The sequence below is a fragment of the Oreochromis niloticus genome, linkage group LG7, assembly GCF_001858045.2.
Source record: "Oreochromis niloticus isolate F11D_XX linkage group LG7, O_niloticus_UMD_NMBU, whole genome shotgun sequence".
Lineage (NCBI taxonomy): Eukaryota > Metazoa > Chordata > Actinopteri > Cichliformes > Cichlidae > Oreochromis > Oreochromis niloticus.
In genome coordinates, this window is record NC_031972.2 from 36917480 (window position 1) to 36941321 (window position 23842).

General features: G+C 42.3%; 2 protein-coding genes across 2 annotated transcripts in view; one reads left to right on the plus strand and one right to left on the minus strand.

The window, feature by feature from the left end:
- Positions 1 to 23842, minus strand: part of LOC102081282 (scavenger receptor cysteine-rich type 1 protein M160) — a 140291-nt gene that overhangs the window by 73710 nt on the left and 42739 nt on the right.
- LOC112847328 (uncharacterized) lies at positions 13221 to 23657 on the plus strand. Its single transcript, XM_025908768.1, has 8 exons — positions 13221 to 13252; positions 18958 to 18990; positions 19114 to 19169; positions 19744 to 20049; positions 21041 to 21322; positions 22096 to 22422; positions 23199 to 23296; positions 23408 to 23657. Exons 5-8 carry the CDS (start codon positions 21082 to 21084, stop codon positions 23420 to 23422), a joined length of 681 nt encoding a protein of 226 aa, XP_025764553.1. The 5' UTR covers positions 13221 to 13252; positions 18958 to 18990; positions 19114 to 19169; positions 19744 to 20049; positions 21041 to 21081; the 3' UTR covers positions 23423 to 23657.

Consider the following 23842-nt stretch of genomic DNA (forward strand, 5'->3'; position numbering starts at 1 on the left):
TCAGTAAAAGAGTAAATGAGTTTGAACCACATCAAAGCTGCAGCTCCTCTTCTACCTGAACAGGTGAGTCCAACAGCTTTGCCAAGTGAGCAGCTGTTTCGAGCTGAGCCTGAGCTTCTACAGTCCAGGAGAGCAGACTCATGGCCTCCACACTGGAACTCTTTGCTCCACACTGGAGCCTCCACTTCTCCATAGAGCGCCCCCTGGAGGACCGAAGGAGGCCCACAGCCAAACTCCCTACAGACCACCTCTGCATCCTGCTGGTCAAAGTCAGCTTCACACACTGAGGACCAGCTCTGGTTAGACTTCACCTCCAGTCTGCCTGAACACAGACTGGAACCATTCAGCAGCCTGACAGAGTCTGGAGACATCAGAGAAGATCAAACAGAGAGATCAGAGTCAGCAGACACACAAGAAAAAGATGGCAGCAAACAACTATTCACTGATTCAAACTCAGCACAACTCAACATGACTTCATCATTAACAACAGAACACATCTTTATAACATCACACACTGGAGACTTGTTAGCATCACATTTACTTTTATACACTGGAGCAGCTCTCACTGATATTTGAACATGTTCAAAATGATGCCACATCGTTACGACCTGCAGATGTCTCTATTATGTTCCTTCCTTCTCAGCAATAATTTCAACAATTTCCATCTTTTGTAATTCTATGAATGAAGATTAATAATTCGAAATAAATCATTTTAGAAAATTCTCCAAAAATCTTAATCTAAATCTAAAAAAATCTAAATGGATCACTACATTAAGGAAGTGCCCAGAGTGAAGGAGGTTGTCTGTGTGTGGAGATACTGATGAACTCCGGTTGGACAGAAGTTCTCAGATTTGTGTCCAGGTGTTCTTTGGTGTCTTTTATGAAGGTAACCAACAAAGTTCATTAAGCTAAAAGAGGAGTTCTCCTCGGCTGGTTGGTAGTTAGCTCAGTGTGTGTGTCAACCAGGTACATTACTACCAATCATTGAGTCACCTGAGCAAGTGAACTCCACTATAGAGGAGGAGGATCCTGATATTACACACTCTCCCAGAGCAGCTCCAGACTGAGCACAGTCAGAATTGATCATCCACACAGATCTGCCTGCAGACTCTTTTCTCTCTTCTACAGAAACAGCAGAGCCACAGTCCAGATGTTCACAGAAAACAGCTGATGTCTTTAATGTCCAGTCAGACATGTCTACGGGTCTCCACTCTCCCAGATGTTTTATCTCAAGTGTTCCTGCACAGCGACTGGCTCCTCTCACCAGCCTGGCAAACTCTGAATAGAAGGCAGAAAGTCATCAGTACAGACGTGAATTTAATTTTCAAAAGGATGAAGTCAAACCGTCCTGCTGATTTTGCTTCTGTGGCTGTTTACTTCTTTTTAGGATGATTACCTGTTGAGTCATGTTTTTCTTCAGCCTGGACTCCTGAGGAGAAAGTTAGACAAGAGCTATCAGTCACACTCAGCTGTGGACAGACCAAGCTGCATTCCAGCTGTATACGGTGCGAGCAGGAAGCCTCTTCCCTTTCCTGAATGAGGTTGACTTTTGTGAACAGTCTCCAGTTAGCCATAATATTAACATTACTTTCATAGAAATTCTTTTTTCATTCTGATAAACACACTTTATCTGACATATTACTGAATGTGAACCCATGTGATGCTGCTGAATAAGGGGCTCTGAAGTGAATACAATTTCCTTTGATATGAACTGTGTGTTTGGGTGATGCAGATGTGTAGGCCAGTCCTACCTGAGCTCCACAGCAGCACCATCAGCAGCAGCAGTGGATCCATGTCCAGGCAGACGTCTCTCTGATGATACTCAGTGTTTATCCACCAATAGGAAGAGGCGGAGCTTCACTGGGATCTGATTTTTTAAAAATTGGTTTAGTGTCACATGATCAGTTTTTCCTGTGTGTCAGGACTGAATGAAAGTTCACCTCATGAAAAGTTCATGAGGTGAACTGCTGAACTGCTGGCTGCTGTTCACCTTTTACACTAGGTATACTACTAATAAATACAGATACTTAAAAATTAATGATTGTAGCTGCCCACTGCATGATGTGGGTATTATGTGTTATTAAATAATAATAACACATCATACTGATAACTGTTCTTTTTGCATCCTTTGACACAATTACAGTTACAGACTCTCTCTCTGCCTGCACTTATCTTTTGATCATAAGTGATTTACCAAAAATGACAAAACAAACTCAAAGTTAATTAATTTTTACTGAAATAGGGACCCAAAATATGGATTTTCAATGAAGAAATATCATTGAAGTGATTTTTTGGCCACAACAGCTGTAGTAAATTCTGATATCATGACATCTCTCAACCACACAAAGCTGAAAAAATGAGCAGCCTGATGCTTTATGAGAATGAAGTTTAATTCTTGGCCTGAATTATTAATCATTGTGTTCTTGATCTGAGTGTTCACTGTTAAGTGGAGTCAGCTGTGTCACTCCACACAGCTGCTCCATCAGGAAGCAGGAGGGTGGAACAGGACCAGAGAGTACCAGCGCACACACCCGGCACTGCTTCACTACTGCATCAGCAGATGAAACATCAGCTCACATTTCACAGACTTACTGCCCAAAGCGAAGAGTCACAGCAGGTCAGTGCAAAGTAGCCCTGAATGAGAGAGAGCTCTTCTTCTACAGGTCAGCTGACTCACTTAACAGTTTGATGAGTGTGACAGGTGACATGTTGTTGCCTTCACATTCAGCAGATCTCACCTGTGGGCCACGCTGGAGCTTGGTGGACCCTACTGCTGGTTTTGATACTAGTCTGTATATTAGATATTAGGCTGTTGGATTTTAACTGTGTCATATTGGTGCGCACACTTTGGATCAGTAACATTAAATACAAAATATGAAAAAAAATATTTAAACTGCAGGAGTTTTGTGAGTATTAATGATAAAATTATAGTTAATTTTGTTTACTTAGTGTTTATTAAATGTTTATAGAGATCAACTTTGCACAAAATCCAGTGAGGAAACCAAACATTGGACATGTAGATGTAACACACCATGCCATACTATTTATGATATATATACAATGAAAATGTTAAAATTCATAACTTTTTAAAAGTTATATGAGCCTGTGTTATGAATAAACATATTTTAGAACATTGCAACTGATTTGCAAACATGATCATTTCATTGTTAACAATAAAACAAAAAGAACTATAATTCCAAAAGATCTCATAAGTATTGATCAGTTCTCTGACTGGTACAATTTAAACCAGCATTGTTTCACTAACTATAACCTTTTACTTCATTCCACAGGAGGCTGCAGGACAACTAAAAAACAGACAAACTCTTCAACTACTCACCTGTGGAAGCAGAGATTCAAGGAAAAGAGAATAGGAAATATCAGAGTCAAAGATTCAGAGCACTTCTGAGGTTTAGAGAGGACAGATGAGTTTGTATTTTGTCTGTTCTCTCTCTGTCTGTCTCTGTGCTGGATCTGCGGACCTTTCTGTTCATGCAGCAACAGAAGAACACCAAAGCCCCACCCACTAAAACTTGAGTGGCACCTTAAGTGTCATTTGAGCCTCATCTGAATTTTAGGGTGGAGGGCTGTGCATTTTCTCCCCTTTGGACTGATTGGTAAATGGACTGATTCTTAAATAGTGCTTTTCTACTCTCCTGGAGTACTCAAAGCGCTTTATACAACACGCCGCATTCACCCATTCACACGCATTCACACAAGCACTGTTTTCTATACTTGTCAGTGCTTTCTAACTAACATTCATATCATTACATTCATACTCCAATGGATGCTTCGGAGAGCAAGTGGGGGTTAGTATCTTGCCCAAGGATACTTGGCATGCAGACTCGGGGAGCCAGGGATTGAACCACCAATTAGTAACTAATTACTGATTACTTTTCCAAAAAAGAAATCCTGTTACTTTACTGATTACTTATTTTCAAAAGTAATTAGTTACGTAGTTTGTTAAAAACATGACACACAACCTGAATACGTAATAAAGCAATAGCAATTTCAGCCCATTTCTACTTTTTTTTTTCAGCCCATTTCTACCTACCATTGATGCCTCAGCTTCCATAGACGACCTGGTATCTCACTATAACAATGAACTTATCAACCTCTTAGATACCTTGGCTCCCCAAAAAACTCGAACTGTTTCTTTCTCTCGCTCTTCTCTCTGAACTTCGCCAACTTAAAGCTACTGGACGCCGCCTAGAACGTCTCTCCAGGAAAACAGGACTTACTATTCACAAGGACATGTATCTCAGCCATATACAACACTATAAAGAAGCTATTCATCATGCTAAATCTGCTTACTACACCTCTGTTATTGAATCTGCTGAAGGAAACACTCGCACTTTGTTTTCTATATTGCATAATATTGTTAAACCCCCAGATACCTTTGCCATACATACACACTGCAACAAAATTTATGGACTTTTTTTTACACCAAAATTGAGAATCTTCATCAACAATTGCCCTCGTCCTGTGAAATGGTCAATTGTTCTATCTCCATTTTCTGCCCTTCTCAGCTGTCATCCTCTCTATCCAATTTTGAACTTCCCACAATAACTCAGCTATCTTCCATAATTACTAACTTAAAGTCATCATCATGTAAACTTGATCCACTGCCGACAAATCTTGTTAAACTCTCATTCCCGTCTCTTGCCCCACTGATTGCTAATATCGTACACTCCTCTCTTATATCTGGTTCTGTTCCTTCTTCTCTTAAAACTGCAATAATAACTCCAATACTGAAAAAGAATGGTTCAGATCCCTCCAATCTAAATAATTTCAGGCCAATTTCAAATCTCCCTTTCCTAGCAAAAATTCTTGAAAAGATGGTGGCTGCACAGGTTCATCATCATCTCATTGGAAATAACTTGTACAAACAGTTTCAGTCCGGCTTCCGTTCATGTCACAGTACAGAAACAGCCCTGGTAAAAATCACCAATGATCTTCTGCTTGCAGCTGATTCTGGACTTATATCCATCCTCATTCTCCTTGACCTTACAGCAGCTTTCGATACTATTTCCCACCGCATCCTCCTTCACAGATTAGCATCTATTGGCATCAATGGTACAGTACTCGCCTGGTTTACTTCTTATCTCTCTGGCCGCTCACAGTTTGTTCAATTACTCCCTCACAGATCAGTATCTACTCCAGTTAATTCCGGTGTACCCCAAGGCTCTGTCCTGGGTCCTTTACTTTTTATCATCTATCTCCTACCCCGACGTAATATATTTAGGAAGCATAACATCCAGTTTCACTGCTACGCAGATGACACCCAGCTCTACCTATCCTCCAAACCCACAGCTACTCTCCCACCCACATCCATTTCTGACTGTTTAAGTGAAATCAAGGTCTGGTTTACTGACAACTTTCTTAAACTTAATGGCAATAAAACAGAATTCATTTTAATAGGCACCAGATCAAAACTGACTACAGTTCCAACCAGTCTTTCATTATCCATTGATAACTCTGTTGTCACACCCTCCCCTCAGGTTAAGAGTCTTGGTGTCATCCTCGATAGCACTCTGTCCTTCACAGCACATATAAATAATATCACTCGGTCTTCCTACTTTCATCTCCGTAATATTAACCGTCTTCGTCCCTCACTCACACCACACAGTACCGCCATACTTGTCAATGCTCTTGTCACATCTCGTCTGGATTACTGTAACTCTCTTCTCTATGGTCTACCTCATAAATCCCTCCATAAACTGCAGTTGGTTCAAAATACAGCTGCTCGTATTATTTCCAGAACTAGATCCACTGAACATATAACACCTGTTCTTAAACAGCTCCATTGGCTCCCAATTCACCTCCGTGTCAATTTCAAGATCCTGCTTCTCACTTTCAAAGCGCTTCATAACCTCGCTCCTCCATATCTATCCGATCTTCTCCATACATACTCACCCCTTCGTACACTCCGCTCTTCTTCAGCTTCCCTTCTGTCAGTTCCACCTGCTCGCCTGACTACCATGGGACTCAGAGCCTTTAGTTGTTCTGCCCCGAGACTTTGGAATGCACTTCCACTTGCTCTACGGACCACACACTGTCTCACCTCTTTTAAATCACTACTCAAAACCCATCTGTTTAGAATTGCATACACCTGATCTGTCTTAGACCATTTTTACCTTGCTCAGTTTTTATATTTGCTTTTATACTTTTATGATTGTTTATGTCTAAATTTTATCTACCATGTTTGCTATATATACATTTTTTTAAATGTTTTTTATGGTATTGTTTACGTGCTACTGTAAGGTGACCTTGAGGGTCTGAAAGGCGCCTATAAATAAAATGTATTATTATTATTATTATTATTTTCTGCATAATCACCATATAAAATTGAATCAAATGAAAACGTCTCTTTTTAAAACTTGTTTTATTAGTTTTAATCTTTTAACTTAATGCACATTGCATCAAGCAAAAACTAAATTATATGCAACATTCTCTGACTTGAAGAAATTTGTTTAACATTTAAACCTATTTTCTGCATATTCCAGCACATAAAATAAAATGTTTTTTTGTGTTTACACTCACTCTTTCAAATAGATGCAAGTGAAACACAGCAGAAAATAAATAAAATCAAAGACTCAGCGGTCCTGTTGCTCTATTTTCACCTGTATAGCAGGCGGATGTTTGCCCTGGTGCAGGTGTGCCGCAGCGGTCAGTGGAAGAATCCACTGCATAAATAACAGAGACAACAGCATCAGGGTCTCCCACGCTGCCTTTATTTCATCTCAGAGCTGACAGATGAAGGCAGAGAACATCCATCCATCCATCCTCATCCACTTTATCCAAGGTCGGGTCGCGGGGGCAGCAGCCTAAGCAGAGAAGCCCAGACCTCCCTCTCCCCAGCCACCTCCTCCAGCTCATCCGGGGAACACCAAGGCGTTCCCAGGCCAGCCGAGAGATATAATCTCTCCAGCGCGTCCTGGGTCTGCCCCGGGGCCTCCTCCCGGTGGGACATGCCCGGAACACCTCACCCAGGAGGCGCCCAGGGGGCATCCTTGTCAGATGCCCGAACCACCTCAACTGGCTCCTTTCGATGTGGAGGAGCAGCGGCTCTACTCTGAGCCCCTCCCGGATGGCCGAACTTCTCACCCTATCTCTAAGGGAGAGGCCAGCCACATATTGCAGTTATTACCAACAGTATTTCTCTGCCTTATTATTATTCCTACAATATTTGTTTGTTTGTTTTTCCAGATTTTTGGGGGGGTGGCACATGGGGACCATGTCTGTGAAGGTTCTCAGTCATCCAAGTCATCGTAGTCAAAGGAGCTTGTAAAGAAAAGCGTCTGGACTTCTTTAAGTTGCTTGAAGACGTTTCACCTCTCATCCGAGAAGCTTCTTCAGTTCTAAGGTCAAATGGTGGGGAGTCCCAGATTTAAACCTAGTGGGAGTGTCCCCCCAAAGAGGGACACAAGGACCCTCTTTGGGGTAAAGTTACAATTAGATGCTTCACAGAATAAAACTGCATTAAGATTTTCTAAAATACATAAATATCAATGAGAAAGGGGTAATCTCAAACAAGTAAGAATAAAAATGTATAAGGCATTAGAAACCGTCAAACAAAAAGCCAGCGAGTGATCATCTAACTGTAAAAGGAAGTTTATTCTACAGCAAACATGCCCATGGAGGCCCACAGTGGGTAGCTGTGGATGAACTGTGAACAGCTGTCTTGCCCACAGAAAACCCATGTAGGGGTCTGTAATCCCCACATGGGTTTAGATGAGTTTAACCTGCCCAAACAGCACTTTTTTTTTAATGTATGCCTGTTGTGTAGTGGTCCAACCTTTGTCTAACAAGTGAATATTCCCTTGTTTGAACCTAGGTGTTGACACAAATCCCTCAGGGTTTGCATCAGAGAGGGCAGGTTGTGTAAAAATCTACCAAATCGAATATGTGGACTGTTTGCTGTGGGAAATAAGGGACTAGCTAATTACAGCCTTTGTTTAAGTGAGGTTCTGCACCAATATCGGTGCTTTTCACAAAAAGGAGCAACGTATTGAACTTGAAAAATTAACTAGAGGCCAGGTTTGAGAACATCACAAACCCAAGACAGGTCTGGGAGGGCATCAGGGCTATCACGGACTACAAGAGGAGAACACCACCACCCTCAGCCGACAGTCCTACTCTGGCTGAGGACCTAAACCTCTTCTATGCCCGTTTTGATAGGGATAACACCGACCCTGTCCTGTCCCCACTCCCCTCAACCGACCCTGCTCCAGTCCTGAGCACTCATGAGCTGAGGCGTGTGTTCCGCAGCATTAACACCAGGAAGGCGGCCGGACCAGATGGAGTGCTGGGCCGGGTGCTAAAAGACTGTGCTGCGGACCTGGCGGACGTCTTCACCTCTATATATAACACCTCGCTGTCCTGTTCACTGGTACCATCCTGTTTCAAAGCAGCAACCATCGTTCCCATCCCCAAACAGTCAAATGTCACATGTCTGAACGATTTCAGACCTGTGGCACTCACCCCCATTCCCGCCAAATGCCTGGAGAGACTGGTCATTAAACACATCAGAGCTGCCCTTCCACCATCTCTGGACCCGCACCAGTTTGCATACAGGGAGAACCGGTCAACTGAGGACGCGATCGCCACAGTGCTGCACACACTACTGGAGCACCTGGAGCACAAGAACACCTATGCACGGCTCCTCTTTATAGACTACAGCTCGGCTTTTAATACCATCCGGCCATACAAACTCCGTCCCAAACTCCATCAACTGGGACTCAACTCCTCCCTGTGCAACTGGATTGTGGACTTCCTCACTAACCGTAGACAGAGCGTCAGAGTGGGTAAGAACACCTCTTCCACCCTTGTGGTCAACACCGGTGCCCCTCAGGGGTGTGTTCTGAGCCCTCTGCTATACACTCTCTTCACTCATGACTGTATTTCCTCCTGCGCGTCCAATCTCATTGTTAAGTTTGCCGACGACACCACAGTGCTCGGACTCATATCCAACAACGATGAGACAAACTACAGGACAGAGGTGCAACAACTAGAGTCATGGTGCCGTGACAATAACTTGGTCTTAAACACCAAAAAGACTAAGGAGATTATTGTAGATTTCCGGAGGAAAGGTCACAACAACCACCTGCCTCTCTTCATTGGCAGTGAGGCGGTGGAGAGGGTGAGCAGTTTTAAATTCTTGGGGGTAACTGTGACTGAGGACTTGTCCTGGGGCAACCACATCACCTCAGCTGTACGGAAGGCCCAACAGCGCCTCTACTACCTGAGGAGACTGCGGAGCGCACACATTCCCAGACCTCTGATGTTGAACTTCTACAACTGTGCCATCAGTAGTGTTCTGACGTATGGATTTCTAGTGTGGTTCCCCAGCTGCACCAAGGCCGACCAGCAAGCACTCCAGCGGGTGGTGAAAGAAGCTGGCAGAATTATTGGAACGATTCTGCCAGAGATTAGCAACATCTTCCCCACTCGCTGTCTGAGGAGGGTGCACAGTATCCTGCGGGACCAACACCACCCTGCGCACCACCTTTTCCACCTGCTGCCCTCAGGGAGAAGGTACAGGTCCATACAGGCCAGAACGTCCAGATTGGCCAACAGCCTGTATCCACAGGCTGTGAGGCTCCTGAACTCTGCCCCCCCCTCTCTGCCCCCCTCTCACGGACAATAACCATATCCAACTTATTAATAGCAGTGAACTGGTCTGAAAAATAGACAATTATCATATCTCACAGTACAATAATTGAACGGGTTGCACTGTTGCACTTTGTCATATTTCTCAGGTCTTTGTCTGAATGTCCCATGAACATTACCTGTCATATTCTCATGTTTTTGCTAAGGATCGTCTCATTGCACTTAAGTCACACTGGGTTAAATAGTCACACTTGGGTCTAAGGGGAATTTTGGTATTTATTATTATTATCTGTTGTAGAAGCTCTAAACACAATTTCATTGTTCTTGACAATGACAATAAATACTTGAATTGAATTGAATTGAATTGAACTAAAGGGTTGATCCTGTACTGCTAGTATCAGTCTGGTACCAGTATCAGAGCTATTAATATTTAGATCCATATCCTTACTCCTACTGGGGAACAGTAGGTGGGATATCTGGAAAGGTGGGGCCAGTGTTGAAATAAACATTGCTCATGTCACGTTGGATTAGGCAGGACTCAATTGCAGGACTCATAGCTGTGCAATCGAAGGAGAATTTATGTACAACACCATTTGAGATATGTACATATAAACAGTGATCAAGGGAAGTGGGCTCCATGGGTTCCAAAGGAAGGGTCCAGGGCAGTGATTAACACGCTCACACTCCTCTTCATACAGTCCATGACACCAACACTCAATCCAATCGCACACAGTTACTCACTCTCACTCACGCTCATCCAAGTCAGGTCCAAGGGAAACAGGCAAGGGTCCAGGGAGATCTGTACAGGGAGATGGAGATAGGAGTTAGGAGTTAGGAGAGAACCAGGAAACACAAGGAAATTCGCTAGAGAGAGCATTAACACTAACAGAGGTACGTACAACGATCCAGCAGGAACAGTACTCCAACAAGGCTTTAAGTACTGACTGGATCCTGTATAAATAAAACAGAAGAATGTCTGTGAAGGTTCTCAGTCATCCAAGTCATCGTAGTCTAAGGAGCTTGGAAAGAAAAGCGTCTGGACACCTGAAGACGTTTCACCTCTCATGCGAGAAGCTTCTTCAGTTCTAAGAGCAATTAGTGGAGTGTCCCATACAATATTATTTTCTAATAATCTGACAAAAACAGCATCTGGTCTCCACTCCACATGTTTCTTACACACTTTGCAGGTAGTACTACTTCCTTTACACGTTATTCCATGTTACTGTCATCATCTGAACTCACTAACTTCAGGCTGTTGAAGCTGCCAGGACACGGCTCCTTAATGTTTCACTGTGAGACACTAAGGAAGGTCTTTGGTTTATTCTATGTAGCAGTGTCTATCAAACTATGTACACAGAAATGACATACACGTTATCTCATACACACACACACACACACACACACTCAGCATGGTCGGATCAATTTGTTTTTACAGACAATAGCAATGAGCCAGAACCACACAACAAAAAGTTATGAATAAAAGACATTTCCACAACAAGCTGTATGTCTGTGAAGGTTCTCAGTCATCCAGGTCATCGTAGTCTAAGGAGCTTGGAAAGAAAAGCGTCTGGAAGCTTGAAGACGTTTCACCTCTCATGCAAGAAGCTTCTTCAGTTTTGGGGTCAAATGGTGGAGAGTCCCAGATTTAAGCCCTATGGTAGTGTACCCAAGTGGGACATGGACCCCCTATTGATCCTCTACCTAATCACACAAGCCAAGGTGTGAAAACGGGTGTGAGTCACAATCAGGCAAGGTGAACCCATTGTGAAACCTGGCCCCACCTTATCATGCGAATTCCTGAGGTCAGATGGCCCAGGGTGTGAGTGGGCGTTAAGGCGTCTGGGGAGGGATCTCAAAACTGGATTATAGATGGCAGACAGTTGGTGTCGTAAACCACCGCCTCTGTTCAAAGTTGGTTGTTCACACTGTCGAACAGTTACACAAACTCCATGGCATTATAGTATACACTGAGACAAACCTGTAACCCCGGAGAGCATCTTTTCAAACCGTTCCAAGAATGCTTTAGCCTTACACAATTACTCGCTGTCTCTGCTGCTCAGTGTTTCTTTCACCACCATTCTCAAAAGGTTCAGACATGCATTTTTCAGTGCATCACTATCAAACACTAGATTTCTGTTCCTGGTAAAGAAGCATTGTTAGTGTTGTATTGGAAGTGGTATTATCTTACTGTGTTTTTCATATTGGCCAACATCTTGTTTGGTCTTCATTTTCTGGCATGATATCTGCATTCAGGACATCTCCATGCTGAATTTTTGCACTCTCCTGAGAATTTTCAAGCCCCGGCTAATGCTTTGAAAGAGAAATTTCGAAATAGGCTCAGATTGCATGGACTCTTGTGGCTTTCTTCCCGGAAACATGTTTTCAGTTCTGGATTTTTTACTAACATGTGGGATGAATTATTGGGCACCGGGATTCAGAGTGTGACTCATTTTATCTGAATGTGCTGTCTTGTGTTGTTTTCCTCTTGCTATGTTTTATATTATGCATGTTGGATGGTACTTTTTGATCCAGCTAAGGCTCTTAGTCCTTGATTTTAGCAACTCGTCTTATTTCAGCTCAGTTGTTTTTCCTTTAACATTTATTGTCCTTTGCTGTTTGCTTCCAAATCATTTTCTATGATTTAAGATGAGCACAAACACAGACACAGAAGACTTTCTTCGATAAGCAGAGTTTTGAGGCTTCCTAACCTTTGTCAAGAGAGAGATATGTTTTCATTTATCTCATATATGATTCTCGGTCTGATGTATCTTTTATTGACTGCTTTTTGCAAAACCAAGTTACACTTTATTAACTGTCAGCAGAGAGTTTCACCAGTGTGGTCTTCCTCCTGTTTAAAAATTTTCAACTGGACTGGGGGATAATCAGAAATGCTGATCTTTTACGGGGTGGGTGGAGTTTATTCAGCCCACACAAATCACCATTTTTACAAGACTATGGCTGCTGCTTTGAAAGAACTCAGTGCTGTTTCCTCTGTCTATATTTTTACATCACTCAGTTCTGCATTACACGTGGCTCTGATTGGTTACACAGAAGGTCAATCTGCTCATACTTGAGCAGTCCAAGTGACTTTTACTACAAGCCTCCTTCACTTAACCACCCACACACACGTTCATAGAGCGTTCATTCTGCATCTCTGTGCCTTGTCTAACATTCACATTTACACTAATACCCAAATGACTGCATGAGGAGAAACTTTCTTTGGTGACTGTTTTTTACCCACTGTCACCCTTGAGTTAATGAATTCAGCGATAGTAACTGAACAGAGGTGTATTCACTGGTAAAAGTTGGAGATTTCCATCTTAAACCAGCTGCACTGAGAGCCAGTTTCCTCCTGCATAAGATTGGTTTGGTGGTTTACTCGTGGACTCTGGCTGCTGGATTCTTAATAATTTCAGCATTAGTAATAACTGAGTTTAGGTTTTTACTCTTGTGACAGACTCATACAGAGCAGAGAAAAGTAAACATAAACGATGGGAATTCTGATCATGTGATGAGTAAGATGAGAATCTCTTGGCAGATACACACTGAGGACAGCATCTGATGAACACAGCAGAGCGCAGACAGAGACACGTTTATCCGGACATGGATCAGCTGTTTGTGCTGCTGCTGCTGTGGAGCTCAGGTAGGACTGCTTTGATTTGTTTTTATTGTACAAATGAAAACAAGTTTGAAAGTCAATATTTGGTGTGAGCAGCTTCATGCTTCAGCTCAGTCTGAGCTTCCTGAGCAGTTCTATTCAATTCAATTCAATTCAATTTTATTTATATAGCGCCAAATCACAACAAAAGTCGCCTCAAGGCGCTTTATATTGTACAGTAGATAGCACAATAATAAATACAGAGAAAAACCCAACAATCATATGACCCCCTATGAGCAAGCACTTTGGCGACAGTGGGAAGGAAAAACTCCCTTTTAACAGGAAGAAACCTCCGGCAGAACCAGGCTCAGGGAGGGGCGGCCATCTGCTGCGACCGGTTGGGGTGAAAGAAGGAAAACAGGATGAAAGACATGCTGTGGAAGAGAGACAGAGATTAATAACAGATATGATTCGATGCAGAGAGGTCTATTAGCACATAGTGAGTGAGAAAGGTGACTGGAAGGGAAAAACTCAATGCATCATGGGAATCCCCGGCAGCCTACGTCTATTGCAGCATAACTAAGGGAGGATTCAGGGTCACCTGGTCCAGCCCTAACTATATGCTTTAGCAAAAAGGAAAGTTTTAAGCCTAATCTTGAAAGTAGAGATAGTGTCTGTCTCCCGAATCCAAACTGGAAGTTGGTTCCACAGAAGAGGGGCCTGAAAACTGAAGGCTCTGCCTCCCATTCTACTTTTAAATACTCTAGGAACAACAAGTAGGCCTGCAGTGCAAGAGCGAAGTGCTCTAATAGGGTGATATGGTACTACAAGGTCATTAAGATAAGATGGGGCCTGATTATTTAAGACCTTGTATGTGAGGAGCAGGATTTTGAATTCAATTCTGGATTTAACAGGAAGCCAATGAAGGGAAGCCAAAACAGGAGAAATATGCTCTCTCTTTCTAGTCCCTGTCAGTACTCTTGCTGCAGCATTTTGGATTAGCTGAAGGCTTTTCAGCGAGTTTTTAGGACATCCTGATAATAGTGAATTACAGTAGTCCAGCCTGGAAGTAATAAATGCATGACTAGTTTTTCAGCATCACTCTGAGACAGGATATTTCTAATTTTAGAGATGTTGCGCAAATGGAAGAAAGCAGTCTTACATATTTGTTTAATATGTGCGTTGAAGGACATGTCCTGGTCAAAAATGACTCCAAGGTTTCTCACAGTGTTACTGGAGGCCAAGGTAATGCCATCCAGAGTAAGAATCTGCTTAGATACCATATTTCTAAGATTTTCAGGGCCGAGTACAATAACCTCAGTTTTATCTGAATTAAGAAGCAGAAAGTTAGCGGCCATCCAGGTCTTTATGTCTTTAAGACATTCCTGCAGTTTAACTAATTGGTGTGTGTTACCTGGCTTCATGGATAGATAGAGCTGCGTGTCATCTGCATAGCAGTGAAAATTTATGCTATGTCTTCTAATGATGTTGCCTAGGGGAAGCATGTATAATGTAAATAGAATTGGTCCTAGCACTGAACCCTGTGGAACACCATAATTGACCTTAGTGTCTGAAGAGGACTCTCCATTTACATGTACAAATTGGAGTCTATTAGATAGATATGATACAAACCACTGCAGTGCAGTACCTGTAATACCTACAGCATGTTCTAATCGCTCTAATAGGATATTATGGTCAACAGTATCGAATGCAGCACTGAGGTCTAGCAGGACAAGCACAGAGATGAGTCCACTGTCAGAGGCCATAAGAAGATCATTTGTAACCTTCACTAAAGCTGTTTCTGTGCTGTGCTGAGCTCTGAAACCTGACTGAAACGCTTCAAATAAGCCATTCCTCTGCAGATGATCAGTTAGCTGTTTGACAACTACTCTTTCAAGGATTTTTGATATGAAAGGAAGGTTGGAGATTGGCCTATAATTAGCTAAGACAGCTGGGTCTAGAGATGGCTTTTTGAGTAAAGGTTTAACTACAGCCACCTTGAAGGCCTGTGGTACATAGCCGATTATTAGAGATAGGTTGATCATATTTAAGATTGAAGCATTAATTAATGGCAGGACTTCTTTGAGCAGTTTTGTAGGAATGGGGTCTAAAAGACACGTTGATGGTTTGGAGGAATTAATTATTGAAGTTAACTCAGAAAGATCAATTGGAGAAAAAGAGTCTAACTTAACATTGATGGTACTAAGAGTAGCTGTAGATGATATTACATCTGTGGGATGATTATTGGTAATTTTTTCTCTAATGATAAAAATTTTATTTGTGAAGAAGTTCATGAAGTCATTACTAGTTAACGTTAAAGGGATGGTTGGCTCAGTAGAGCTCTGACTTTTTGTCAGCCTGGCTACAGTGCTGAAGAGAAACCTGGGGTTGTTCTTATTTTCTTCAATCAGTGACGAATAGTAAGATGTTCTGGCTTTGCAGAGGGCTTTCTTATAAAGCAGCAAACTATTTCTCCAGGCTAAATGATGATCCTCTAAATTTGTGACACGCCATTTCCTCTCCAGCTTACGAGTTATCTGCTTTAGGCTACGTGTTTGAGAATTATACCACGGAGTCAGGGACTTTGGATTTGAGGCCTTAGTTTTCACAGGAGCTACAGTATCCAGAGTCGTACGTAGTGAGGAGGTAAAATTATTAACAAGATAATCGACCTCTGTTGGAGTAGCGTTCAGATAGCTGCTCTGCTCTATGTTGGTACAGGGCATTGAAGATGATAACAGTGGGTGGATTATATTCTTAAACTTAGTTACAGCACTTTCAGAAAGACATCTACTTTGATAAAGTCTACTCTCCACTGCTGTGTAATCAATTATTGTAAATGTAAATGTTATCAGGAAATGATCAGACAGCAGAGGGTTTTCAGGAAACACTGTTAAATGTTCAGTTTCTATGCCATATGTTAAAACAAGATCTAGAGTGTGATTAAAGTGGTGGGTGGGTTCTTTTACATTTTGAGAGAAGCCAATTGAGTCTAATAACAGATTAAATGCCATGTTGAGGCTGTCATTTTTAGCATCTACATGGATGTTAAAATCACCCACAATAATTATTTTATCTGAGCTGAGCACTAAATCAGATAAAAAGTCTGAGAAATCAGAGAGAAACTCTGTGTAAGGCCCAGGTGGACGATAGATGATAACAAGTAAGACTGGTTTCTGAGTTTTACAGCTGGGGTGGACAAGGTTAAGCATCAGGCTTTCAAATGAATTAAAAGTCTGTCTTGGTCTTTCGTTAATTAATAGGCTGGTGTGAAAAATTGCTGCCACACCGCCCCCTCGGCCTGTGCTTCGAGATTTCTGGTAGTTAGAATGACTCGGGGGTGTTGATTCATTTAAACTAACATAATCATCCGGCTGCAACCAGGTTTCTGTAAGGCAGAGTAAATCGATTTGTTGATCAATTATTAAGTCATGTACTAACAGAGACTTGGAGGAGAGAGACCTAATATTTAATAATCCACATTTCACTGTTTTACTCTTTGGTTCAGATGTGGATACTGTATTGTTCTTTCTTTGTGATTTTTTATGTTTAAGTTGTTTATTGCTGGTTTTTGGTTTGTTTTTTGTCTTTTTGGGAGCTGACACAGTCTCAATGGAGATGGGTTTTTGGGGGGGTAGCAGGAGGAGAGAAGCTGCAGAGAGGCGTGTAAGACTGCAACTCTGCTTCCTGGTCCCAACTCTGGATAGTCATATTTTGGGGGGTTTAATAAATTTGTCCATATTTCTAGAAATGAGAGCTGCTCCATCCAAAGTGGGATGGATGCCGTCTCTCCTAACAAGACCAGGTTTCCTCCAGAAGGTTTGCCAATTATCTATGAAGCCCACATCGTTTCTGGGACACCACTCAGACAGCCAGCAATTTAAGGAGAACATGCGGCTAAACATGTCACTCCTGGTCTGATTGGGGAGGGGACCAGAGAAAACTACAGAGTCCGACATTGTTTTGGCAAAGTTACACACCGATTCAATATTGATTTTAGTGACCTCCGATTGGCGTAACCGGGTGTCATTACTGCCGACGTGAATTATGATCTTACTGTATTTACGTTTACCCTTAGCCAGCAGTTTTAAATTTCCTTCAATGTCGCCTGCTCTGGCCCCTGGAAGACAATTGACTATGGTTGCCGGTGTCTCTAGCTTCACATGTCTGAGAACAGAATCACCAATTACCAGAGTTTGACCCCCGGCGGGTGTGTCGCCGAGTGGGGAAAAACGGTTAGACACATGAACAGGTTGGTGGTGTACCTGGGGCTTCAGTTTAAGACTATGCTTCCTCCTCACCGTCACCCAGCCGCCCTCTTTCCCCAGCTGCTTGGGGTCTGCCGGGGAACAGCTAGCGGGGCCTACGCTATCTTCGGCTGCACCAGCTACAGGGGCCTGGCTAGCTACGGGTGAATGAAGGGTGCGAAGCCGAGTCTCCAATTCAGTAATCCTGGCCTCCAGAGCTGCAAATATGCTACATTTATTACAGGTATCATTACTGCTAAAGGAGGCCGAGGAGTAACTAAACATCTGACACAATGAGCAGGAAAGTGCAGGAGGGACAGGTGAAGTAGCCATGGTGCTAACGAGTCGGCTACGAGCTAAGCTAAGCTAGCGAAACAGTAAAGAGACAGTGAGTGAATACTTTGGCTATAAATTAGGTAGTGAGTACACAGAAAGGGTGATTCAGATGAAGCACGTTAAGATTATACTATGAAAAAGGGATGTATCAAAAGATTTAAATTAAATTGCTAAGCAGAAAAGCTACTCAGAAACACCACTGTGTTTGAGCAGGAACAGGAAGTGATACTCTACCACAAAGCGAGCGAACACCAAGTGACAGCGCCACCAAGAGTCAGATCCCAAACAGATGGAGATAAATTAAAATCAATTGCTGACATCTGGAGAAACTCCAGAAACTCTCTGTCATCTCTTCTTGAAGGACATTCAAAGCACTTCTTTGGGTGTTTCTGCCTTTTGTTTTGCTCTCTGTCAGGATGATTTGGGCTCTGGGGAGTCCAATCTATGACTGATAGTGTTCCACTATGTTTGTCTGTGTAGGTATGCTTTTACTGCAGTGTTTCTGATCATTGTCATGCTGAAAAACATATGCTTTTGTCAATCAGATGCTTTACAGATGGTATTACATGATAGATGAAATTTTGATGTTACTTTTTTGCATTTATTATTCTCTTAATTTTGACTTCATCTCCAACACTGTGCTGCTCTCGTTTGAATCATAACTATCTGTGCTCCATTTTTTAAATGTAAATGGGGAGTCTTCTTCACACACTATGTTTAATAATTCAGTTAAGTTTAATTCAACTTTAATTGTATAGCACCAAACTACAACTATTAATACCCAGTAGTAAAGAATACTGGTGTCATTTCCAGTTGGAAACTGTCCATCCTCTTCAGGGATTTGATTCAACATCAACATGTGTTTAAAAAAAGTTTACAAGACTGCATCTGTGAAAAACCAAAACCATACAGCACCTTGAGGTGACTTTTATTGGGATTTAGTGATCAGTGCTATATAAATAAAAATGAATTGAACTAAATCTTATTTGATCACGTGGTTCATGCTTGTAAAGCAGTCTTTGACTTATCTACTCTTATTATTTACATATTAGATAAGATACTGACAGAATGTACTAGTCAGACAAAACCTGAGAGTTACGTCTGTCCACAGCTGAGCTCCACGAAATATCCTGCTTTATGCTGATGGTTCTCTGATTTTCTCCTCAGACGTCCAGGCTGACAGAAAACAAGATTCAACAGGTACACAGAAAAATTAAAGTGAAATGAACAATCACTGAAGGGAAAATCATAACTCGCATTTGTCTCTCATCTTTGCAGAAGTAAAATTGCTTTTTTACTGATGACGCTCTGCTTTCTGTTCAGAGTCTGATGATGTCAGGTTGGTGGGAGGAGCCAATCGCTGTGGAGGTACACTGCAGGTGAAACATCTGGGAGAGTGGAAACCATTGCAATTCATTGACTGTACCCTGAAGGAAGCAGCTGTAGTCTGTAAACATCTGGACTGTGGCTCCGCTGTTTCTGTAGAACAGTCCTCACAAAGCTCAGTGTGGGGGGTCAGTTCTACCTGTGTTCAGTCAGGATCTGCTCTGAGGAACTGTGTAACATCAGAATACTTCTCCTCTGCCGTGGAGCTCACCTGCTCAGGTCAGCCCATCAGTGACACTAATGTACCAGACACAAAGACCAGGTAGAATAGTAGCACATCATCTGCAGCAGCAGAAAAGCCTTATAAGACTTCTTCTATCAGTCCATCCGTGGTTCATCAGTATCCTGACACATACACAGCCACCTGTAGTCAAGGCACCTTTTTAAAGTGACCCTTTTGAATCTTTGGAGCATTCTCTAAAATAGTACAATTTAATTTCTCAGAAAATGTCAAAAATGTAGCAAATATTTGCTGATATTGATACACCACAAAAACAAATCACTGACAGCTGAAACGTGTGTCTGCTGTCTCTGATCTCTCTGTTTGATCTTCTCTGATGTCTCCAGACTCTGTCAGGCTGCTGAATGGTTCCAGTCTGTGTTCAGGCAGACTGGAGGTGAAGTCTAACCAGAGCTGGTCCTCAGTGTGTGAAGCTGACTTTGACCAGCAGGATGCAGAGGTGGTCTGTAGGGAGCTCGGCTGTGGGCCTCCTTCGGTCCTCCAGGGGGCGCTCTATGGAGCAGTGGAGGCTCCAGTGTGGAGCAAAGAGTTCCAGTGTGGAGGCCATGAGTCTGCTCTCCTGGACTGTAGAAGCTCAGGCTCAGCTCGAAACAGCTGCTCGCCTGGCAAAGCTGTTGGACTCACCTGCTCAGGTAAAGAGGAGCTGCAGCTTTGATGTGGTTCAAACTCACTTAATTCTTTTACTGATGACTCTCTGCATACTCCCAACACATTTTAAATCCATGTTGGCAGTATGCCTGTGCTGTAAGGTCCCTGCATCCACATGCTCATGTAATAAACCAGGGGATAGGTATGTTTAAATGTAATATTGTAATGTATATGTATATTTCTATACATTATACACATAAATGGTCCTACCAATCATTTAATTTTTTGTAATCCACTGGATCAGGCACCATAAAAGTGACGAATGAATCTTTGGACGTCGTTCATCACATTACTCGGGCCAGACAAATGAAGCTTCGACACCGTGCTTCTGAAGCACTGTGTAGTTGTTTTTGCATATATGCCAGAGCTTCAGCACTAATTCCTTCAAGCCTGTTTGAATTGAAGAACTTAGTCATTTTTACTCACCTGCCTGCCCAGAGACAAAGGCAGAAAGACAGAGAGACAAGCCTGTAGACAGATACAGTCAAACAGTTTCTTGGACCTGCACCTATTAAAGCCCCATTTATATAGGCTTAAAATGTCCAGTGGAGACGAGGCTACAGTGTCTAAATAAGTGGTTCCCAGTTTACCTTGATTGTTGGAGACTGGAGGAGGAGAAGGAGAAAAGCAGAAAGACATTGAGAAGAATGCAGAGAAGGGAGAAGAAGCGTGGAAGAACGTCCTCCTCACACCAGAGGTTGATGACAGGAGACTCTGAGAGCAGGCTGACGGCTCTTTGTTCTCTCAGAGTGTTAAACAAGTGAACATCACAGAGGATAAATACAGTTTTACTTTGGTCATTTTCTTTAGATTTCCAGGTTGTGCTGTAGTGTTTCATCAATAAGGTTTAAACAGTTTTGTGTGGGGCAGAATTTAACAGCATTTATCTCAAACATACCCAGAAGAAATTCTCAGGGAAAATAACTCGACGCTGTTAAAATAACAACTTATGTAGCTACTCTGCTTTCTGTTCAGAACCTGTCAGGTTGGTGGGTCAAGCCAGTCGCTGTGCAGGCATGCTGGAGGTGAAAGTGGGAAAGTGGAGAACAATCGATTATTTTGACTGGGAACTGAAGGAGGCACATGTCGTCTGTGAACATTTGGGCTGTGGCTCTGCATTTTCTATACAATGGAAAAATGAGCCTTCTGAGATTTCTGTGTTGAAAATTGAGCCTGATTGTGTTCACTCCGGATCTGCTCTGAGAGACTGTGCAAAATTATATTCCTCTTCCCTAACCCTGAACGTCACCTGCAAAGGTAAGCACAATCATTTATCACATATCCTTATGTTATCCACTTTGCAGGGTTTACTTCTTGTTTGTCAGGATCACTGCTCTTCTCAAATATGTTCATACTTTCTGGGACATTTTATCAAATGCTTCATTCCATTTTTATGGAGATGTCAGTTATTTATTATCTGCTTCACCAGTAAAGACACCTGAATTCCTGTTCACTCTTTCAGTAACTTAACCATCTCAGGCTTTTCTTAAATGGCAAAAAGAGTTACCGTCTGAACCCCAAAAGATCAAAACTGCTCAGTTAGCTGATATTGAAGTAGTAACACCAAAAAGTACCTGGACATAATTAGTGGAATCATTTGTAAAACTGTGACATGAAAACTTTGCAAACTAAAACTTAACAGATATTAATACCCAATGTCAAAAGAAAGCCATTTTACCTTGATTGTTGCATCTGTTGTAGACAATGAGTGTTCACCAGCAAACCAGCTAACTTAAAATGTGAGTTCATCTCCAAACTGGATGGAAATAAGACAGACAAGCCGGGATGAGAAAGGAGATAAAGAGCTGCTGTGACTAAAACCACCTGAAAACTGAAACAAATTGCAATGAAGAACACAAACTGTCCACCAGACAGCAAAAAAACTGGAGGTTGATGGTTTGAGAGAGGGAGGAGCAGACATATGCTCTGGTGTTTACAGTAAATGTTTTTGGAGAGAGTGCACCCAGCTGAGATCCTGCTTCATTTTTTTTGAACAGAAGGTTTATGTGCCCTCATCTGTATGTTTATAGACCTGCTGGTTCAGCCAATCATCTCTGTGTCCTTCATGAATGGGGTCTCCATGGCCCAGCAGCAGGGGCTTCAGGTGTCCAGGGGCTCTAACTTCACCATCAGCTGCTCCATCCAGCCACAGTACCCAGGAGGCTCCTTCCAGCTCACCTTCACCTCATCCAACACGGCGTACAACTACACCCAGCCAGCTGTCAATCACTCAGCCCACTTCCTGTTTCCTGCTGCAGAGCCCGCCCACCAAGGAAACTACAGCTGTGTTTATCACGTCTATATTTTTTACCATGACTTGTCCTCTGAGAGCCGCCTGCTGTCTGTCACTGTGTCAGGTAAGCTGAAGCAGAGACTGCTGGGTTTGTGTTCGGGTCAGCATTAAAAAACAGACAGGTTCAGGTGTCCTCTGAGTTATGGTACTACTACTTTGATGCATACACTGCAGTAATCTGAGATACATAGAAATATTAGCCATGAATATGCAGTAAGTATTTTTGTACTTTAACACATGACCACATGTGGTCTTGAGCTATAGTTCTCCAGCTTTTTGAAGGTCTTTCACTGTTTTTCTTTGGACATTGGCTGCTTTTTCACTCATTTTCAGTCCAGTCCTTGTACCTGATCGATCAATCAGTGTTGTGTCTACACATAACAGATAACTTGGCAAGGACTCAATTTTACATTGTTTTTTAATCACTTTTGTACTAGAAACCTTTTGACATGTCTTAAGTTAAATCTATGAAAAATGCCAAATATGATACAGTCTGAAAAGCATAAAACCAACAAGGTTTTATGCCTTTTTTTCTTGCCTTTCAGTCTCATCCAAAAATCTGATGAGACTGGAAAAGCATAGGACAAAATAAAAAGTGTGGCTCACCTAACAAATTATCTACAGCAGATGAACAGTATCTGAATGCCATGTTATTTTTTCATGTATGTTTCCATGTGTTTCAATGAATTGCTGCACTGCATTTGTATAGCAAAACATAATGAAGGAGTGACTCAAAACTTTTTCAGTGTACTGTACATGTAACTTGAATAGATAAGTCCCCTGGACTGAATGAATAATCTCTTTAATGATGCTTGATGACTGTGAATGTGTCTTTATCAGATCCCAAACACTCAGACGTTGTTAAAGTTGTTGTCATCACACTGGTCGCCCTGCTGGTCATTGTATTCATGATACTTGGTCTTCATCTCTACCGTCAGGTACTGAACATGTTTGTAGCTGAGAATGAAGCCTTAGCCTGTTTTTTTTTTTTCAACTGAAAAGAGGACTGATGTAGAAAGCCTGATTGCTGTGCTGTTATTTTTTTCCAGGTCAGCAGACAGTAGAGCAGTGAGCTGGCTGACCCTACATGCTCTGCTTGAGCCATTCGTGGAAGGCCAGGAACAAGTTCAGCCTGCAGAGGAGGACCTCCAAGGAGCTCGAAAGCATGTTTGGACAGAGCATGGTACACCATCTCTTTTGTCCTCCATCCTCCTGTTTTTGAACCAGAGGTCTGGTCAAAGCTCCATCCTGAAGAGCCGTCAGTTTTCTTTAGCAGCTGTAATCAGCAGGGGGCGGGTGCTCAAAGTCAGGGGTGGATCTAGAAGGGTGGCATGGGGTGGCAAGTGCCACCCTAAAATGATCCCTTGCCACCCCAAGTGCCACCCTAGTTTTGCATATGACAGTGTTGTTTATTAAAATAAAATAGCATTAACAGTTTGAGCGTAGTTACAGTTAACAGTGAATATAAATGCTAAAACTGAATA

Coding starts and splice junctions, on each gene's coding strand:
- LOC112847328 (XM_025908768.1), top strand. CDS start 21,082: ATGCTGGAGGTGAAAGTGGGAAAGTGGAGAACAATCGATTATTTTGAC. Junction 21,323..22,095: donor CCTGAACGTCACCTGCAAAG/GTAAGCACAATC, acceptor GTATGTTTATAG/ACCTGCTGGTTCAGCCAATC. Junction 22,423..23,198: donor GCTGTCTGTCACTGTGTCAG/GTAAGCTGAAGC, acceptor TGTCTTTATCAG/ATCCCAAACACTCAGACGTT.